This window comes from Myotis lucifugus, unplaced genomic scaffold (genome assembly GCF_000147115.1).
Source record: "Myotis lucifugus unplaced genomic scaffold, Myoluc2.0 scaffold_164, whole genome shotgun sequence".
In the NCBI taxonomy this organism is placed as follows: Eukaryota; Metazoa; Chordata; class Mammalia; order Chiroptera; family Vespertilionidae; genus Myotis; species Myotis lucifugus.
Genome location: NW_005871212.1, coordinates 2,005,577 through 2,021,416, shown reverse-complemented (window position 1 = coordinate 2,021,416; position 15,840 = coordinate 2,005,577). Strand labels below are relative to the sequence as shown.

The 15,840-nt window shown below is 55.3% G+C and overlaps 1 protein-coding gene across 4 annotated transcripts; it reads left to right on the top strand.

Moving 5' to 3' along the window:
* The first annotated feature begins 697 nt into the window (after nucleotides 1–697).
* Nucleotides 698–13,576, top strand: KCTD15 (potassium channel tetramerization domain containing 15). 4 transcript variants are annotated; one of them, XM_023759859.1, is made up of 6 exons: nucleotides 698–796; nucleotides 2,222–2,314; nucleotides 3,010–3,122; nucleotides 8,327–8,471; nucleotides 10,666–10,971; nucleotides 12,077–13,576. In XM_023759859.1, exons 2-6 carry the CDS (start codon nucleotides 2,249–2,251, stop codon nucleotides 12,233–12,235), a joined length of 789 nt encoding a protein of 262 aa, XP_023615627.1. In that variant the 5' UTR covers nucleotides 698–796; nucleotides 2,222–2,248; the 3' UTR covers nucleotides 12,236–13,576. The 4 variants fall into 4 exon arrangements, with proteins under 4 accessions (XP_023615627.1, XP_023615625.1, XP_023615626.1 ...); XM_023759857.1 differs by having other exon boundaries at nucleotides 2,947–3,122; XM_023759858.1 differs by having other exon boundaries at nucleotides 2,172–2,314; nucleotides 2,947–3,122.
* Nucleotides 13,577–15,840: the final 2,264 nt, after the last annotated feature.

Below are 15,840 nucleotides of genomic sequence, written 5' to 3'. Positions count from 1 at the left end.
TCTTGATTTAACTTTGTCCTCCGCCCCCGCCACACACCCCTCCCCACCCTGCCAGGCTCTTCGGGTTCCGTGGCCGCCCCCGCCCCGCGGCGCTGCGGGCCTGGGCCCAGCCGGCTCCAGGCTCCCTGAAGTTCACACCGGCCCGCGGCCTTCGCGGCGGGGCTTGCGCACCAGGTGGCTCGCGGGCCTCGCTCCCGGCCCACCCCCCGGACAATCTCGCCCCGGGCTAGCGCCCTGGGCGCAGAGCTGAAGAGAACTAGGGAGGCGCCTTCTGTTTACCTTTTATGGCTAAAATAACAGCTTAGCAAAGAAGCGACTTCACGAAGAAGCGATTTAGTGAAATCGTCTCAAGCTGCCGCAGCTCAGCCAGTTTAATCACCCCCAGAGAGCTGAACAACTGCGAGCACAATGGGACACAAAATCATTTTGTGTGTAAATGAGCGTGGCATTCTGCTCGCTTCCCTCTGCTCGGGCGGGCGGGGCTCGGCGGTGGTGGGCGGGCGCGGGTCTGGGGCTCCCGCCGCAGCTCCCAGAAGCGGGTCAATACCTAGCCAGTTTGGAAACCCGTGGGCCCTGCAACAGGCTGTTTGGTCAGCCTCGGGAGGGCTGGGTGTTGGGGCCGGGTCATGGGTTTGATGCTGATGTTGGCGGAATGAGCTTGTGTCTTACTGCTCTCACTTTATGCTTCTGACCTCAGCAGTGGTCTCGGAGAAAGGGTCGTTGTCCAGCACAGATGCGTTGGTCAGAGGGAGCACTGGAGGTTCTGGTCAAGGCGTAAAGCCTGGGGCTTCCAATGGTGAGTTTCCGGTTTGCTGTGAACCGCAGGTTGTGCTTGCAATGGGAAGGAGGCTGGGTGAGAATGGCAGGGGGCAGCTTTTGTGATGGGTGCTTGGTGTTAAATGTCACTTTTGAGCAGTGTCCTGGCAGTAGGGAAAACTGTGCAGTTGCTTTGATAGAATGAAGATCCATCAGAATTCCTTCCAGCACAGTTTGTCCTCCGCGTGGCTTTCCTTCTGACTCCTCACCCAGCAGAGCCTCCTACCGCAGGACAGCCCATTCTGGAGATCTGTTTTGGTTTCTCAGAACTTCCTTGAGATAAGTGACCTGCTTTTTAAAAAGCTAACTGGAACTCAGAAATGCCAAAAGCAGCAGCCCCCGACAGCACCCCCAGTGAGGGTACAAATTAAACCTCTCTGTTCCCTAATAGCACCTCCGCCCCACCCTGGTTCCTGTCAAGGAACTTGCCAGGACCAGGACAGAGTAACCTGACTTAAAATTTGCACGATCTGATGCTCGTTGGACCTTGGTCCATATTTCAAAATTGGATGTTGAATTTCAAGGCACAAAGTCAACCCTTAGGGGAGATTGCACCCTCATTTAAACCAGCAAGAGACAAGTCCGGGTTAGGCTTGTGGAAGCCAGTGGTGAGGGTGGTAGTCACTGTGAATGCCCTCCTCCCAGCCCCGTGAGATTGGAAAGGGCTGCATAAGCCTGCTCTTCTCCACCCTCCTCGCAGGCTCTGTCAGTGCCCTGGAGTGGCTTCTAGTGACTGAGGAACAATTTCTTCAGGTGACTGTGGAGCAGAGGAAAGGGGAGGTCCATTTGCTGAGCCACTGTGGATTTTTCTGGCCAGCTCTCTGATGCCTTGGGGGGGTGGGGGGATATCATCCCAAGGGGCCTGAGGCACAGACAAGACCATCTGGGGTCTGAGAGGTCCTGAGCTCCCCATCTCATAGAGGGTGCAAGATCCTCCCTGCACAGTGGTCCACAGGGTTCTCTGTTGATGCAAGAGGAGACACGCTTGGTAACATGGCTCTAAACCAAAATACCGGGAAAATCAGATTTGTTCTGAAACATTTTGGGCAATTACGGTGAGCATATGTTTCAGTATTGTCATTAGCTGAGTTAGCAGACATGGAGCTCTCAGAAAACACATGTGAGTGTGTGTGTGTGTGTGTGTGTGTGTGTGTGTGTGTGTGTGAGAGAGAGAGAGAGAAAGAGAGAGAGAGAGAGAAGTGATTTGCTATGGCCCGAATGCATCCTTTGGGGTATGGGGATAGGATAGCAGTGGGTGGAATCTGGAGAACGCTGTGTAGTAGGCATGGGGTCCAGGAGAGCATGTGCAGAAAGGACGACTCGAAGTGTCTTTGACTCCATTTGCTGAGCCACAGCGCCCATAACCTTTGAGGAGTAAGCCCTCTGGTCTGTCGGTGCTTCCCAGATACTCCGGGCAGTGATGGAAGCCTAGATGCCTCACCGCAAGGAGCGACCGAGCGGGTCCTCGCTTCACGCCCAAGGCAGCGCCGGAACCGAGGTGAGAGCCAGGGGGTGGGCTGGTCAGCATGGGGTCGCCTCTTTGCCCTCTTCCCGGGTGCCTGCTCACTGGCTGGCCTAGCTGCCCCTCCTCGTAGCTGCAGCATTCAAGAGATAGCTGTTGACTGACTATAGGATTATATATTTTTTGAAACAAAAATGCTCTTAATTTGATGTGAAATTTACTACATGTATAAAAACTCAACGCCTTAGGTGCTGAGGAAGTCACTAATTTAGAGGTGTCTCGTTACTGAGACAAACTTGCAAAAACCCCTGAATCCCAATTCACAAATTGGTGATTCGTTTGTCAGGGGATATTTCACATCTAACACATAAGCCCACGACCTTTAATTAGAATTTTGCAGTTTGTTTTATGCCCCTGGAGGCTGACACCTTGAAATTTTTTTTTCTTGATTTCTTATTGCTAATAAGCATCTTTCTTTCTCCCTCTGGTCCTTTGAAGAGAATGATGCAAATACACTTAATTACAGTTGTGGCCATAATTTGTCAGCTGAATATGTGATCAGGCACAGGCGAAGTGATCTGATTAGATCTGTGATCACATTGGTAACAAAGGGAGTACACAGCTCTGTTGGGAAGAAACCCCTGTTTCTGCCTTGTTTCCATCTCCAGGAGGGAGGAAGCATGTCCCGGTTGTCTCTCACCCGGTCACCCGTGTCTCCCCTGGCTGCCCAGGGGATCCCACTGCCAGCCCAGCTCACCAAGTCCAATGCACCTGTGCACATCGACGTGGGCGGCCACATGTACACCAGCAGCCTGGCCACGCTCACCAAGTACCCCGACTCCAGGTAAGAGCCGAGCCCCTTGTACTACCAGGTGTATGACGGTGACTGGCAGCATCTGCAGCCTGCTACCAGTGATGTCTGTCTCCTCTGCCAGCCAACCTGCAGGGCTCTGCAGTCTCCCTGCTCTCCCCCCATCCCCCCACCCACCCCCATCTCTCACTGCCCCGGGGAACTAGGGTTTGCACAGGGACTTGTGACCCTTAGCTGGCTGCATTGGTAGTGCTAGGAGGAGCTTCTGACCCACTGGCAAGAGCCACTTATTCAGAGCCAATCCTACCTGAAGCTGGCCAGCAGCTGGCTGGGGAATCTGACATGCCTTTAGGTTCCTTTTGAGTGGGACTTAGGCCTGGCCTTTGCAGGGGGTCATTTGTGAGCAATGCTGTGTACTTCTTGGGGTCATGTATTTAATCCTGCTTCTGATTCTAACCCTTGGGAAATCGCATAGGCGGGGGAGGAGAGGAAGCTACAATTTGCCATCTTTGTTGGTGTGGCTACTGCTGGACCCTGAGGGCTAGCAGCAGGCTCCCTGTGGCAGAGGGTGGGGGTGGTGCAGTAACTGCTGTGGAGAAGCAGAAGCCTCATGCTCCATCAGCAAATGGACCCTGGACCCCCTCTGACCAGGACCCTTCCAACCTGCCGCCTCACACTCTGCAGAGCTCCCTGGTACTCCTGCCTTGTGGGCCCATCTGGGCAGTGCTGGGAGGCCAGGGAGGCGCTGGGCGCTGCCCATTCCTGCTTTTGCCTCTTGGGCATTTTCCTCCCAGGGGCAGCAGGGCTGACCCGAGCTGGGGTGGGTCCCCGTGAGGCTGTCCAGGAGGTGATGTGGAGCGCTGCTTGCTGAGCCCCCAACTGCTTGCTCCTGGCGCAGTGAGGCAGTTGCTGCTGAGGGCTGAGCAGCAGGAGGGCCAGCGCTACGGGCACCACCCGTTTTATACAGTTAAAATAGCAAGAGGAGTTAATTAATCCCCCAGACACCCAGGGATCATCTCTGGGAAGCTTTCTAGTCAGGCTGCCTTGTCAGTGCGATTGCTCAGAGCACAGAGGAGTCCTAGTGTGTGGAGGTGGCTGTTAGGGTGGCTGGTATGGGGCCAGGGTGGAGCCCTCCATGGGGCTGAGGTGCTCACTCGAGGAGGGATCTTTGGGGTGGATGCAGGGTCAAGTTTGGATTCTGGGGATCCTGGGGGGCAGATGGTGGTTGAGGCTTCATTTTCTTTGCCCACAAGAGGCTAGGCCTGGGCACTTGTGCACTTGGGCCATGGGGGTGGGGGCAGGCGTCAGCCATGAGGCCACGTCGGCAGTGTTGGCCTGTGCACTGGCTTGCAGAGCCCTGTCTAGAACAGGAGATGGATTCAGTTTATTTAATTTCAATTTTTCCCTCTGTGGCATTCTTGAGTTGTTTGAGATAGATCACCCCTTAATTGGTTGACGACGTTTGTGAGTGAAATTCATAAAACCCTTGCCCACAGCCTCTCTGCAGAGAGTTTCCTGAAATCAGACACTTGCCCTTCTGGAGTAATCACAGCCCAGGCCCACAGGGAATGGCCTCCTCATTCTTGTGTCCAGGCTGCTACCTGGGAGCCATGAGGGCGGGGGATGGCCCTCCCCCGCAGGCCCACACTGCAGCTTGTCCTTGCCCCGTGGTCCTGCTCTGAGGTGGGGCGGGCCCACTGGCTGAGCAGCTGATGTCCCTGGGGCTCCTGGGGGCTGCTGGATGTACCCAGAGGAGGTGGCAGTCGCATTCTTCCCTGAGGCTGGGCTCAAGATGAATCTGCTGTTCTGTCTGATGGTTTCTGGCTTACAGGCGACCTGCTTCCCTAGCTGGAAGCTTTGGCTGGGAGGCCAGGGGAACCTGTAGGACAGCCAGGGGACAGTGGGTCAGGCAGCTGTGCTGCCAAGGGCCCCTCAGATCCCTCTCATCCCTCTTTGAGTGAATCATTAAAATAACGATTTTTCATCAATTCTGGAAACCCAGAGCAATCCCTTACCCAGTATCGCTTTGTGAGTCACCTGGAGGTGGAGGACTAAAAGTGTTAAGGTCCCCTGGGGAGTTTCAGTGTAAAAGTGCTAGAGTCCCATCCTGGGCCCTGGGGAGTTTCAGTGTAAAAGTGCTAGAGTCCCATCCTGGGCAGTGCTGGGAGACCAGGGACCCGTGCCCCAGGCCCTCAGGTCCCGGGGCTACAGAACTTCACCTGGGCTTCTGAGTCTTGGCTGGTGGGGTGGTTCTGACACAGGAACAGGTGCCACCACTGGTTGGCCCCAGAACAGCTGTCAGTCAGTCATTGCTCAGAGGCAGCGGAACAGAGACTCCCTGGGGCTGACACCCCGCTCATGCCTGCCTGCTGGGCATTGTTTAGCTGCTGCCATTGCAGCCTGACTCGCAGCCCTCCTGGCTGTGGGAAGCAGCAAACTGAGATGTCCAGGAGCTTCAGAACTAATAAAACCTCCCCCTGAAACATTGAGGAAATTGGAACCAAAGCTTAAAAAAATAAAGAGAAGATCCCTGTCAGCTGGGGTCAGAATGACCAGTCCATACCGTGGAGAGCCTCTGAAGTTGGCACCCAAACCCGGACGCCTCCCTCGGAGGGTGGCCCGGGGCAGGAGCTGACTCTTAAGCCCCTGTATGTGTCTGCTGCTCCTTTGTGGTGACTGACCTAACCTTCCCTCAACCTACTCACGTTCTTGGTAGCCTCAGACCCCAAGGGCATGAAAGCCTTGGTCCTGTGAAGATACAGTGAGTCATGGAAAGATCTAGAACCAGCCAGTCCTGAAATAAGACAGATTAAGCACCTTCTAGTCTTGGACCAATGAGCAACCTGGAACCCAGTCAGCCCCAGAATTGGGTGGGTTCCGAGTCCTGTGGACTGACAGGAGGGTCTGGAGCCCCAGCCAGCCCTGATACCAGAGGGACCGGCCACGCAGCCAAACTAGAACGCTGGCTGCACAGAGGGTGCGAGCTCAGCCAGGAAGGGTGGAGTAGGTTCCCCGGGCTTAGGAATGGCTGGCTCATCCGTGGATGTGACTTTCGCTTCTGTCTGCTGATGCCGTGTGGAGGCCCTCGGCTGTCCCATCTGTTTCCAGTGATGCTGGGTGGCCCTCAGTCTGACATTGAACACCCAGGCTCTGCTGAGGCCAGGTCTTGGGGCTTGGACAGTTGGGACAGGCCATGGGGCCCACAGGGCTTTCCAGTGGGGCTGTGTCCCCCAGTACCGTTGTCACCAGGCCTAGGGGGGTTGATAGGGCTCGGTGGCCTGTGGAGCCCTGAGATGAGTTATATCTGGGTAACAGCAGCGCTGGTTCCACCGGCTCCGGCCTCCACGCCTCACAGCAGGCTCTGACCTGCTTGTGCCCACCCATGAAGGCAGTCTTGCCCTTTTATTTTCTTAAGAGATATTTTTATTGATTTCAGAGTGGAAGGTAGAGGGAGAGAGATAGAAACATCAGTGATGAGTGCGAATCATTGATCAGCTGCCTCCTGCATGCCCCCTCCTGGGAGTTGAGCCCACAACCCTGGCATGTGTCCTGACCGGGAATCTAACCGTGACCTCCCGAGTTCATAGGTGGACGCTCATCCACTGAGCCACGCCAGCCGGGCAGCCTTGTCCTTTTATACCAGCGGTTCTCAACCTGTGGGTCGCGACCCCTTTGGTGGTCGAATGAACCTTTCACAGGGGTCACCTAAGACCATCCTGCATATCAGATATTTACATTACGATTCATAACAGTAGCAACATTACAGTTATGAAGTAGCAACGAAAATAATTTTATGGTTGGGTCCCAACATGAGGAACTGTATTTAAAGGGCCAGAAGGTTGAGAACCACTGTTTTATACAGTCCCACTGGGACAGGGCCTGGGCTACTATACACCTGGGCAGACCCTCATAGCTGATGCCTGAATGTGCCAGGCCACCAGAGTGGAGGACGGTGCAGATGGGAGGCCCTGAAAGAGGCTTTGGGGCTCTAACCCCTCAGCTTCTGCCCAGCTCATGTGCCCTGGTGCACAATGGCAGGGGCAGGGCAGGGCCTCGGGCATAATGACCTGAATGGACAGAGGGCTAGGCTGCTAGGGGAGAGAGGCATGTCCCTGGAAGGTCCATGCTATGCAGAGAGTGAGGGGGCTTAGGGATCAGACTGTACAGGCTGGACTGGAAGGCCCTGCCTGCTGAAGGATGTCTAGAGGTGCTGTCCCTGGGAAGACCCTGCCAACCTTCCTCCTCTATTTCTGAGCCAAGCTCTTGGCTGTCATCACCCCTCTTTGTGGCTCCTAATTGTCCATAGCTGGGCCTGGGGTCTGCCGGGGAAGTTAGCCAAACCAAAGCCTGCCGCCCTGGGCATTAGGGAGGCCAAAGCCTTAGCTCTGAGGCCTGCTTCCTCCTCCCTGGAGTGGATGCAGACCAGCCTCAAGGGCTCCCCCAGACCCCCTGAGCTTCTGTCAGAACCACTGCCCTTCAGAGGACAGGGTGCTGGGTCCTGTCTCCCCTCCCAGGAGTGCACACCTATGGTGTATGTGCATACATAGTGGTGTGTGTGTACATGTGTGCCCTGTAGCATGCAAGCACGCGTGCAGAACCTCCTGCCTCCCTGGGATCTCCCCGAGGGCTCCCTGAACGAGTGGCTGTTGGTTTATCTGTGAGTTTCTCATGTACATAGCTGTGTCCCTGGTTGACCTGTGCTGGCTGGTGTGTCCTTTGCCCAGATGTGTCTAGATCTGCCTGTGATTTGTGTGTCGTGAGGAGAGACCATGTGACCCTGTGCTTGTTACCCAGGTGTGCCACATCTGATGCTCCTTCCTATGGGTTAGATGACATGGATGTGTGGGACCCAAGGCTGTCTTGGCTGCTTTACATGTGTTCACTGCGTGTGTGGCTGTGGGCTAGGGTGTCTCATGGTTGGTGGGAGTTTTTGGGTGGGTCTGTCTGGCTAGGGTTTGTGTGTGGGGCAAGGAGGCTGTGTCTGTGTCTTGCTGTAGTTTTCCAGGCCTGTAACACGTGTCAGCAGGCAGGTGTATGCAGCTGGGTGTGTCTCCTGGCTGTGACTTGTGATGCTTGCTATGCCCTGTCTGATTGTGGCCTGGCTGCCTCTGGTTTGGTCCAGTTTCAGTCACTCATGTAAGGCCCCTCGTCCCTCCAGCAGGGCAGGCCCTAAGGAGTGGGGCTGGGGTAGGTGGAGTGGCCCTTCCATCAGATATCCCACCCTTCATCTCTCCCAGAATAAGCCGCCTCTTCAATGGCACTGAGCCCATCGTCCTGGACAGTTTGAAGCAACACTATTTCATTGACCGGGATGGGGAGATTTTCCGCTATGTCCTGAGCTTCCTGCGGACGTCAAAACTGCTGCTCCCAGATGACTTCAAGGTAAGTCTGTAGCCGGTGGCAACCCTGCTGCCTGTATGGTGGCATTACACAGGGGACGCTGTGACTTAATAAGTGGACCCTCGGTCGTCATAGCAACCATAAAAAGTTAAGCGATGAAGCCAAGGGCTAAATCAGTTTTTCTAAACTAATTTTGTTTTCTCACGTTTTTAGCTTATTTCTCAGGGTGTGACAACAGTTAAGCAGTGGCACTTACCCTGGTTTCACATTTGTCGTGTTGAAGACTTGTGTGTGGGAGTTACAGCAGTTAGCGGTTCCTAGATCTGTTTCTTGGTGGCCATTTGCAGGGAGGAAACCGGATCCAAAGCAAACACCCTTCAAACAAAAGGTGACCCGTCCAGGTCCCGAGAATCCTGCCTCGGTGCCAGTCCCCTTTGTGGCCCCGGGGACCTGGAGGAAGGAAACTCAGGCCGGGGCCACCCCACTCAGCAGCAAGTGGCCTTTCTTCCTTCTGGCACCCCGAGGACCAGTCACCCTGGGACTGTTTTGTCCTCCATCCAACTTAGTTCCTGGGTCCCAACAACTGAACTTCCTGGTGGCTAAAAATACAGTGCAACAAGGCAGACCCGGGTCCTGTCCCCATAGCACTTAAGATGTGGTGGGAAGACAGATGTTGAACAAAAAACACTTGAATTCCACAGAATTCCAATTCAGAGAAGGAGTCGGGGAGGATGTTACTCTGGGAGGTGGAGGAGGAAGGGGGCAAACAGGTGTGAGGGCCTTGGTGAGGAGGCAAGGAGGCAAGGACCGTCCTGACCGGGAGAGAAGGTGTTAGCCTGGGGCTGTGTGAACTGGGAGGCCAGGAAGGGAGGCTGCTGGTTGATGTCAGGACCTTGGTGGCTGGTTCAACATTTGTAGGGAGCAAGAGGCCAAGAGGGCTTATTTGAAGGCTTTGGACCAGGGTGGAGGCAGCGAAGAGGGAGCCAAGTGGCAGGTTAGACATATTTAAGAAAGGCTATGGGTGGGGGGTGGGGGGTGGGGGCTCTCGAGGGTGCCTCCCGGCCTGCAGCTTCTGGCTGAGTGGATGGTGGAGGCCCAGCAGGGGAACAGGCTGGGGGGAGTGTGGCACCCAACGCCTGCATGGAATTGCTGGTGGGACGCTGGGTGAAGGCGTTCTGGGCTGGGGAAGGATGTGGGAGTTGTTTGCTGTGCAGATATCACTTAGGAGCAGATGAGAGCAGAAGCCCAGGTGGGGCTGAGGAACCCCTGTGGAGGGATAGAATGGGTTTCCCGACAGGCCTCCCTCAGGGTGGTCCCAAAGGCCTGGGCCAGCAGATGCCAGGTAGTCTCTGCTTTGTGTCCGGCTTCCTTGCCTCTCCCCCAGGGGTCCTCAGGTTCACCAGTTGACCTTGATCTGAGCCCCATTGAGTGGCATGAGTCATGGGCACTCTCGGCTCCACGGGGCTGGGGCAGGTGTGGGTGACCAGGTGTTTGAGGGATAGTTGGTGTGAGCCCGTCGTCCTGGGAGGGGGCTGCCTGCCTGGTGAGAGATGGGCTCCCCACCCAGCCCCTCCTCACACAGCTGCTAGTTCAGGGGCCGGCCAGGCACTTGGCAGATCTTGTTGTCCTTTACAAAGCCCGTCCCCTTCTCTGAACTGGGTGTCTACATGCATTTTATAGAAGAGAAAACAGGCTCAGAGAAGCTCAGTTACAGGTGATCAGAGGCTTCAGGGCTAGCACATGAGGATGCGAAAATCCAGCCTTGGCAGATCTGTTTTGCCTCCCTGCTGGGCCGTGTGCTCTTTCAGGGCAGGTGAGCTCCTCCCCTCTGGGATTCTGAGAAGCAGCAGGTCCCAGGCATAGACAGAGCCTCAGGCTTCTCTCGTCTAGCCTCCTGGTCTTTCCAGAGGCTTCTCTCTACTTCGGGGTGGTGGTGGTGCAGGGGGGGATCGGGGAGGATGAAGCCTCCCTGAGTGCTTGGGCCAGATGGAAGGACTCAGGGGGTCTGGCACAGATGCACACCAGTCGCTGCCCTTGGGACAAGGCTAGACTCCTTGTGCTTGCACACATTCACTTGAGCCTCATTTCCTCCATCTGTACAATGGGCACAATCATCCCAGTTCACATTGTGCCCTGGGGGAGGGGGTCACGGTTCTGTGGAATGGTGAGAGGAGGCCCTCCTGGCATTGGAAAAGGCAGTCCCCCACCTCCCTCCATCCTGTCTGCTGTTCCGCAGGACTTCAGCCTGCTGTACGAGGAGGCACGCTACTACCAGCTGCAGCCCATGGTACGGGAGCTGGAGCGCTGGCAGCAGGAGCAAGAGCAGCGGCGCCGCAGCAGGGCCTGTGACTGCCTGGTGGTGCGGGTCACGCCGGACCTGGGTGAGCGGATCGCGCTCAGCGGCGAGAAGGCCCTCATCGAGGAGGTCTTCCCAGAGACCGGGGACGTCATGTGCAACTCCGTCAACGCCGGCTGGAACCAGGACCCCACACACGTCATCCGCTTCCCGCTCAACGGCTACTGCCGGCTCAACTCGGTGCAGGTGAGGGCTGCGCCTGCCCCACTGGCCTCCCCCCGCCTCCCCCAAACCCTCTGGCAGCAGAGAGAGATGGAGGGAGGCGCGGCCCTGAAATGGCGAATCCCTCCCTGCCATCTCACAGAAAAGGCAACAATGTATGGATGCATAATTTATGTCCTGCTCATAATTAAATGATGGCGCCTGGGGGATGGACTTAAAAAAATTGATCTGTACTCTTTTTTTTTTGCAAAAGGATGTTCTATAAAAAATGTCCAGAGTACTTTCAACAAAGTGTGCTTCACTTGACACCCAGAGTCTGAGTTTGGATTCAGATTAAACCCAGACAACAGGAGCGGCAGGTCAGAGGCGGAGCGTGGAGGTGGCCTGGAGCCCCTTCCTCTCCCTCCTGACCCGGCCACAGGCACCCAGTTGGCTGCCCAGAGTGATTCTGGACTGGCTTTCCCTAGATGGGCCTTAGAAGCCCAAGATGGAGTGGGGACCATTTCCCACCAGCTCTTCCAGACCCAAGAGCACACCCCCGTTTCAGGTGTGGGGCAGAGTGGATTGTAGGGAAAGTGCCCCCCATGCACACGTTCCACAGGCTGTCATTCAGAACTTGCTGGTTGCAGGACAGGTGTCAGACAGTGACTAGACCCAACCCGCACAGAGGCACCAACCCATGTGGACTCAGAGGCCTGCAGAGACGCAAACACAGAGAGGACGCCTCCTCTCCACCCCAGCTCCCGTGAGCTGATGCGCCCCCAGGCCTCAAACCATCTGGGACTCGAAGCTCAGGGAAGCAGGTGGCTGCCCAGAGGCCAGAGGCAGGGTCTCTCTATAAGTGAGGCAGGTCTCCGTGAGGAGGGGCCCTGGGACCACATGTCCGGAGCGAAGGGCAGGTTACATCCGAGAAGAGGCAGGGGCCCCAGAGGCTCTTTCTCCCGCCCTGAACCAGGCTGTGGACCCTGCAGGCTGTGGACCCTGCAGGCTGTAGCTCAGAGTAGCCACTCGGATTTGGTCACTGGAGGTGTTAACAGAAGGTGGCTGCCCAGGCGAGGGCCCGCTGCCCACCAGGCCAGCCAGGCAGATTTGCAGCTGGGCATTGCTGACTCCTGTTTCTTCCCGGCAGGTCCTGGAGAGGCTGTTCCAGAGGGGTTTCAGCGTGGCTGCGTCCTGCGGGGGTGGCGTGGACTCCTCCCAGTTCAGCGAGTATGTGCTTTGCCGGGAGGAGCGGCGACCACAGCCCACCCCCACCGCTGTCCGGATAAAGCAGGAGCCCCTGGACTAGGCCCTGCCTCCGTGCCCACCTGAGGCCCCTGACCCTGGGGACGGCCAGGGACCTGCGGACAGTGCTGGGGTGTTCTGCCTATACCTGCTTCTCGATCTTCGTGAGACTGAGGGTGAGGCTGGGGGTTCTGAGGCCAGCCCAGGGAGCCCCAGGGCCCAGGTGTCTTGCAACAGAATGGGGTGCTGGAGGCATGTTTTCCAAAGGATTGGTGTGACCCAAAGATGCCTCGGTGAGAACTCTGCCACCAGTTTCCCGGTGCCCCTTGGCTCCCCAGCCTGGCGCAGTGTCCTCCAAGGCCCTGGGGCTGCCATGGCAGAGTCGGCACTGGCCTCCCAGCCCACTGCAGAGGAGCTCTTCGTCCTTCTCCACATGTGGCAGACTCCAGTGGGTCTCTGCATCAGAGATGGCTTATTTTTCTACAGTATTTAAAACAGAAGCAACTGTAACTGCACAAGCCAGAGAGGCCCGGAGAGGCCGACAAGGACCAACACTTCTTTATCTGGTGCTTCATTCTCAGTCAGACATGCGCATGCCCACCCGCATGGTGGGAGTGGCCTGGCGCTCCGGCCCAAGTGTCCAGGAGTGGGGCTGGGAGAGCTCTGGTCCCTGCTCTAGGGGCATGCAGGGAGGCCAGTGCTGTCGGAGCCGAAGCAGGGCCCCCAGGGAGGAGGGTGGTTTGGGTGTGGGGGATGGATGGCTGTGGAACCACCTGAGACCCTCACCTTTGCTGTCACCTGGGCCACACCTGGTAGACCACCTGACCTAAGCCCGGGGGCTTCCAGTCCGGTTGTGTGTCCTCACTGCCGGGGTCTCCGAGGAGTCTCTTCCCATCCAGACCAGCCCCAGGGCCACAGGGCATCCTTACCTCAGGAATGGGCCCCTCGGTGAAGGGGCCCACCTGTCAGTAGCCTCCTCTGGTCCCCACCTCAGGAAGCTGTCCCCAGCTCTGATTTTCCCACACTAATATGCACACTGAATTTTAATGAAATTTGTTATACTAGCTTGCCAGTAAGACCTGGACATGGGCATACCTGGGACTCTTGCCCCAGATTCCAACAAGGACTGGCCCCTCGGGGTCCTCACAGACCTGCTGCCTCTTAGACAGGCCCAACGACGGACACCCCGGCCTTGTCACACTTGGCCGAGCTGGCTCTTCCCGGGTGGAGAAACCGCAGACAACTGCTCGGTGGATGGGGTGCCCGGCCACCCTGCATACAATGCCTGTAGACTCACTTGTATATGACTCCTTTAATATTGTAAAGATGATGATGTACAATTGTCGTGTTTGTGTGAACACATGATGTTCCTAGTTCATGCCATAAACGATGCTATAAAGCAAAAGACTGAGGCTCCGTCCTGTGCAGAAGCAGCAGTGGATTCCTGCGTTGGATGTTGTGCAGGGGTTCAGGGGGTTGGGGTCCTCCCTCTGTTCCTTCAGTTCAGATCAAGGAAGAACCGCCAGTGCTCTCGGGGGAGGGGCAAGGTCCCAAGCTGGCCGTTGGTCATGATTGCGTGTGGGTGTTTCCTCACTGTGCCTGTCCCCTGCGGGCAGCACAGTCTGCGTTCTCACTCACAGCCCCTAACCAGATGCAACGGGGAGGCCGATGGGAGGTGTCCGGGGGCTTTTGAACCCAGTCAAATGTTTGAGATTTTCATTCTCTCTGGCTTTTGGTTTAGGTTGACATCCTCTTTAGAGCCCCACAGAATATAGCAGGAGAAGGTGACAGTCCAGAGCCCGGGCCGCCAGGGGAGGTGCAGCCCCCGGCTGAGGAGGGTCAGGGTTGAGTGCCCCAGGGCAGCACAAGACTGGGTGCATCTGTTACCAAGGGAGGAGTTTGAAGGCATTCCCGGAGGCCTCCATTTAAAGGAGCCTTTTTGTATTTTTCCTCAAAGCCCTCATGTTCTAACCCAGTGGTTCTCAACCTTCCTAATGCCTCGACCCTTTAATACAGTTCCTCATGTTGTGGTGACCCCCAACCATAAAATTATTTTCGTTGCTACTTCATAACTGTAATTTTGCTACTGTTATGAATCGTAATGTAAATATCTGATATGCAGGATGTATTTAGGCGACCCCTGTGAAAGGGTCGTTCGACCCCCAAAGGGGTCGCGACCCACAGGTTGAGAACCGCTGTTCTAACCCATGAGGGCCCTTTTACATGTCAGGTAAAGGCCACCAGCCTCGACCCTCCTGGAGGACGAGAGCACAGCTGCTTCCTGTCTGGGTTGCAAAGCAGACGCCATCCCACTGTACAATCTAATTTGCTGGACAGACTCGCTAGCCTTCTCCTTTGCTTAGCAACACGCCTCCAGTTGGCACATCTGCATTTTGGCATCGGAGGTTCACATCTGAGAGGAGGAGAAAGTGTTGTGTTTATTAGAAAGGAAGTCTTGTGAAAACAGCTCATTGCGACGTATGTTCATGGATTTTTCTGGTATGATAGTCAGCATGGTTACTGATGGAGATGCCCTAACATTTCTAAGCAAACTAGGTTTTTGACTAAACCATGGTGCTTAAAAAAAAAGTACCTTACTGAATGTTACTCTTAATTTATTTCTTCTTTCCTAAGTAAAATCAGGAAGTATGATTTTACATAAACTGGGGAATTTCTGAATTTGTAGAGAAACACTATGCTCCCATAGTAATGCTTAAAATTCTAATATACATAGTCCCCTAAACAATAAGTACCAATGTTCAGTTCCTTTAAAACATTTACATACTTCCTGGAATGAATATATTGTAAGTAGTCTTTTGATCAAATACCAGCAGTACAAATGTTAACTTCTGCTCTTTGTAAACCTCTAAAGTAATTATTTTTTATTATAAGCAACTGGACAGAGAGCTGTTCGATGCCTCCCGGTTCCCGAGGAACCTCGGCCCGTGCGGGGGAGGCCTTTGCAGCAGGTGGCTTCTCTGCTGCCCAGCTCACATGGGGCTCGAAGCCAGGTTACAGCATCAATAATACCTTTTAAAAAGTGTTGTGTGTTTTTTTTTTTTTTAAAAAAGCCACCACTTGTCCATGTTCCTTAGAATAAATAAAGGATATTTTATAAGTTACACGTGCAGATCTAGCACTTTGTTTCTGAGGCAGCCACAAGAAGGTACTCTGGCTTGGATGATTCCTGAGCCACCACTCCTCCCACCTGGCTTGGCCACTGAATAGGACCTTGAGTAGCTCAGGTTCCCAATACTGAACCTTCCTGGTCTGAGGAGCTGCTGCAAAGGGCTAAATCCTGAGCAGCTGCCTGGTCCCCAGGATCCTAGCATGCACTCTGCCGGGAGTGGGGGCCATGGGGGCCATGCAGGCACAGACTTCCTGACTCTTCACCTCTCCTGAACCCCCAACCTGGATTCCTGTGTTCAGGGTGGGTTGGGCCTTTTGCACTATGGAGAGTGTGTGTGTATGTGTGTGTGTGTGTGTGTGTGTGTGTGTGTGTGTGTGCCAAACCACTACATTTGAAAAAGGAGCAAAGAGCCCTAACTGGTTTGGCTCAGTGGATAGAGCATTGGCCTGTGGACTGTAGGGTCCCAGGTTCAATTCCGGTCAAGGGCATGTACCTTGGTTGCGGGCACATCCCCAGTAGGGAGTGTGCAGGAGGCAGCT

Excerpts from the sequence above, each read along its gene's own strand:
- KCTD15 (XM_023759857.1), top strand. The coding sequence starts at position 2,249 with ATGCCTCACCGCAAGGAGCGACCGAGCGGGTCCTCGCTTCACGCCCAA. Across the intron at positions 3,123-8,326 it reads ACCAAGTACCCCGACTCCAG|AATAAGCCGCCTCTTCAATG; the intron begins GTAAGAGCCGAG and ends CATCTCTCCCAG. Across the intron at positions 10,972-12,076 it reads GCCGGCTCAACTCGGTGCAG|GTCCTGGAGAGGCTGTTCCA; the intron begins GTGAGGGCTGCG and ends TCTTCCCGGCAG.